This window comes from Acyrthosiphon pisum, chromosome A1 (assembly GCF_005508785.2).
Source record: "Acyrthosiphon pisum isolate AL4f chromosome A1, pea_aphid_22Mar2018_4r6ur, whole genome shotgun sequence".
Lineage (NCBI taxonomy): Eukaryota > Metazoa > Arthropoda > Insecta > Hemiptera > Aphididae > Acyrthosiphon > Acyrthosiphon pisum.
The window spans coordinates 116945523-116950028 of record NC_042494.1 but is presented as its reverse complement, the minus strand read 5'-3'; the positions used below and the strand labels follow the sequence as shown (position 1 = coordinate 116950028).

At 29.7% G+C, this 4506-nt stretch overlaps 1 protein-coding gene across 1 annotated transcript; it reads left to right on the top strand.

Annotated features, from left to right (window-relative positions):
* The first annotated feature begins 834 nt into the window (after nucleotides 1-834).
* Nucleotides 835-3639, top strand: LOC103310868 (zinc finger MYM-type protein 1-like). The gene is made up of 6 exons (XM_008190299.1): nucleotides 835-964; nucleotides 1030-1101; nucleotides 1240-1378; nucleotides 1452-2554; nucleotides 2630-3085; nucleotides 3272-3639. Exons 1-6 carry the CDS (start codon nucleotides 835-837, stop codon nucleotides 3637-3639), a joined length of 2268 nt encoding a protein of 755 aa, XP_008188521.1.
* The last annotated feature ends 867 nt before the right edge of the window (nucleotides 3640-4506 follow it).

The following is a 4506-nucleotide window of genomic DNA, read 5'->3' as shown; positions in this document are numbered from 1 at the left end:
TATGATGGTTGATATCCCAACGTTCTATCTATCTATGTAAATCTATTATACAGCACTCAGGGCCGTATTTAGGGGGGAGCTACAGGGTACTGTTGCCCCGGGCGGCCGAATATGAGGGGGGCGGCCCGGCGGCTAATGTTTTTATATTTTCAATATTAAATCATTCAAATGATCTAAAATCTTTGAAGTGAAACTTCTTTACAAAACACAGTGTATCTCAAAAAAAATATATAGCCAATCACGGCGTCACGACACATACACACACACACACACATACTCGGTAACGGTCGAGCACTGTCGAGTGTCGATGGTCATGTTCATGAACATAATGTTATAATAAGAATGTTATCTGATTTGTCGATTGGGAATTCTGAACCACGGTACAGTCAAAAGGAGTTCTTTTGTTATCACCGTTGCGTAACGCGTCACCCGCGTAGTTTGCTTTGTTAACTGTACAATATTATCAATATTATAACATCGATAGATCGATCGTTATTCTGTGGTAATATATTTATTTTGTGATGGATATTTGGTCATACTAATACTACAGAGAATTAATTATTTAACATTTTTGTAATTATTTATTTAAAGTAATAGTAAAACTGTCAAGTTAATGTTAATTATAGTAATAATATGCAATTTATCAATAATATGGTGTAATTACTAATTTAATAAATTTAGATTTTGACTTGAGTAGTGAGTAGTGACTAGTGACTTTTTGTGAGTTTTATTGTGAGCTGTGACAACAACATTCAAAAGAGGTTTGTATAATATATTTTGCTTATATGCTTATATGCTGCTTTGAATGCGCTATTTGGCTTTTAAAACTGTAGAATGACGGGAAAAAATAGACTCAGTGGTGCTGCTTATCGAAAAAAATCTAAAGAAAAAAGAGAAAAGCTTACAAATGTTATCATGAAATCTGCAAAAATTAATAATTATTATAAGAAAACAGATTTACCAGGTATTATTGCCTATTTTTGTTTCTAAAATAGTTTAATTAATGTTTTATATTTAATAACTTTTTAGAAGACAGCTCTTTAGACAACATTGCAAGTAGTTCAACATCAAACATTGTTCATTGCAGTGAAAATACTTCAAGTACAACTTTTGAAATTTTAGAATTAACCTTGGAATAGTTTGAATTCTAGAGAAAACTCTACTGAAAAAGGTTGTGGCTTTTTTGATATATATGCTATAGTGAACAAAGTTTAACACAAATCTGCTTTTTTGTTTCAGACGTTATTGAAAATGTGTTAGAAAAATATTCAGAAGACCAAAGTATAATAAATTCTAACAGCCCACCACAAGAAAATGCTGTATTGTTTGAACCAAAGGCACAAACCAATGATGATCAAGTGTACAATACAACAATCAGGTATTATTCATTTAATACATTTTAATAATAAGGTACAATTTTTGTATACTTTTATCTTTTTAATACATTTTAGCAATGATCCAGCTTTATGGGAAATAAATGATAGGACAAAAGATTATATTTCTATAAATGGTTTTACACAGAATGTTGAAAAATTAAACTTTTCAAAATCAAAAAGACGTTATCAGGGAATTGTTAGAGGCAAATTTCAGGATTATTTTAGATATTGTACATCTAATTTGTTTTATAGTGTTCTAAGAAATGGAGAAAAAGTAAAGAGAAATTTTCTTCTTTACTCTGAAAGTACAGGAAAACTATATTGCGTTCCTTGTCGGCTATTTGATGGAGTATCTAGTTTTTCTATTCATGGATTTTCTGATTGGAAAAAAGCTAGAGTTAAACTTTCTTCTCATGAAAATTCAAATCATCATAGATCTTGTGTTTTAATAATGAAAGATAGAAGTGACGTTTTAAAAAGAATTGATTCAAAATTATTGCTTCAAATGGATACAGAAATTCAGTACTGGACAAAAGTGTTAACTAGAGTAGTTGCCGTTGTCAAATCATTGTCTTCAAGAGGATTGTCATTCAGAGGAGATAATGAAATATTTGGTTCAACACATAATGGTAATTTTATGATGGCCATTGAACTTATTGCAGAGTTTGATCCTTTTTTGGCTCAACATATAAAAACATATGGACATTTAGGAAAAGGTCATACATCGTATCTGTCTTTCCACACTTATGAACAATTTATTATTGTTATGGCAAATCAAGTAACTGATCAAATCATAAAAGAACTTCACAAAGCACGTTATTTTTCAATAAGTGTGGATTCAACTCCATATATTTCTCACAAAGATCAACTCTCTTTTATTTTACGCTATGTGTCTGAAAATGGAAAGCCTGTAGAACGTTTTTTATGTTTTATTGAAAATAGTGGTCATAAGGCAGAAGAATTGATAGATGCAGTTTTGACCGTAATTAACTCCTATAACATTGACATATCTTACCTTAGAGGACAAACTTATGATAACGCAATGAATATGTCCGGACAATATAGTGGATTACAAGCTAGGATTAAAGAAATTAATCCTTTGGCTGATTACATACCATGTTCAGCACACTCATTAAACCTCATTGGTACATGCGCTGCAAGTTGTTGTAAAAATGCTTGTAATTTTTTTAATTTACTTCAAAGTATATATACTTTTTTTTCAACTTCTACTAGTCGATGGGAAATACTATTAGCTTCAGTAAAAGAGTTATCTACAACACGTTGGTCTGCACGAGAAGATGCATGTAGAAGCTTAAATAATAATTGGGATAGAGTAATCAGTGCTCTTAAAGAAATTAAAAATAATGATCAACAAAAGGCACAAACGCGATGTGAAGCGAAAGGTATTTTGAAAAGTTTGGCTGGCTTTGAAAATAATTTAATGTCAATATTTTGGGGAGATCTTCTTGGACGTTTTAATGCTGTGAGTAAAAAGTTACAGTCAATTGATATTGACTTGTATTTAGTGGTTGAATTGTATGAATCGCTCATTCAATATATTTCTAATCTTCGTAATGAAAAAATGTTTAAAATGTATGAAGATCGAGCTTCTAAATTACATGGAGGTGATACAGAATATAAATTAGATGTACAAAGAAAGAGGAAAAGAAAAATTTTCTACGATGAACCACAAGATGAACTTAATTTTTGTGGAAGAAAACATTTTTTGATAAATACTTACTATGTTATTTTAGATAAAATACATACAGAGTTATTCAAATGAAAAGAGTCATATGATAAAATAACATTAAAATATTCCTTTTTTTTTAACCTAACTACAATATCGGAAACAGAAGTTTTTAAATGTGCTGAAAACTTATGTAAAATATACAAAGATGACTTAGATAAAAGCTTTTGTAATGAATGTGTACACTTCCAAAGTCATATTAAGTCTCTTAAAGATAAAGCTCCAAAAAATATCCGGGACCTAAGTACACTGATACGATCCAAAGATTTACAAACAATCTATCCATATGTGGACATTGCACTTAGAATGTTTCTGTGTACACCAGCAACGAATTGTTCTTCAGAAAGATCTTTTTCAACCCTGAGAAGATTAAAAACATATCTTAGATCGGTCATGAATAATGATCGTTTAAATGCTTTAGCTGTACTAAATATTGAAAGTGAACTAACTTCTAGCATCAATTATGATAACATAATTAAAGAATTTGCCGATTCACAATCCAGAAAAAAAATTTAAATGTATTAATAATATACACATACAATATATATACATAATAAACAATAAATGTTTGTACAACAAACCTATTCGTTTTAAATTACATTAAATTTGTATTTTGTGTAATGGGGCGTTTTTTTTTTGTTGCCCCCTGGTGTCAAATTCCTGAATACGGCCCTGACAGCACTTATCTTCTATACCGTAAACACAGTCGTGTAATTGTAACGTATTATTTTATTTTATTTAAACAAAACGTAGCAAAAAGAAAACAGCTTATGTGATAGTAACTAAAAGTGAGAGTTGAGAAACCGTCTTTTACCGTCATTTCTATTTTAATGTTTTTTTTTTTTTATTTTATGTAATCAAAAAAAAAAATCTTTAAGTCTGTAAGCACGGCTTTACATAGAATTTCTATCTAAAGTCGTACCTGTAAGATATAACGTTCATAGTAATATTATAAAACTATAATATCATCATTACAACGATAAATTCTTATTCTATTTCATTTTTTGTTTTTAAAAAAAAGAAGTATTCATGTTAAATTTAATAAATAGCAATAACAAAAATAGTACTTAAATGACTTGTGGAAATTGAAGTATTGAAAGTATTGAAGTATGATGGCTGGTCTCTATTTTGTTAGAGTTGTTTTGACAATCTTTTGAGTGGTTGCTATTTGTTGAAGAAGTTTGATAATTTGATGGTTGGCTGTTTGGTAGAGAAGACTGTTCTGCTGTTGACTGCTCTTGGAACTGCTGGTGTCGGAACTGATAACGATAAACTAACAAATTCTGTGTTTTATACCCGAAAATAACCCTCTCTTCTCTCATTAGAAATTTTTTTTTAAAGATGGATTTAAGCATTTTAATTTATTTCATATCCTGTTTTCAT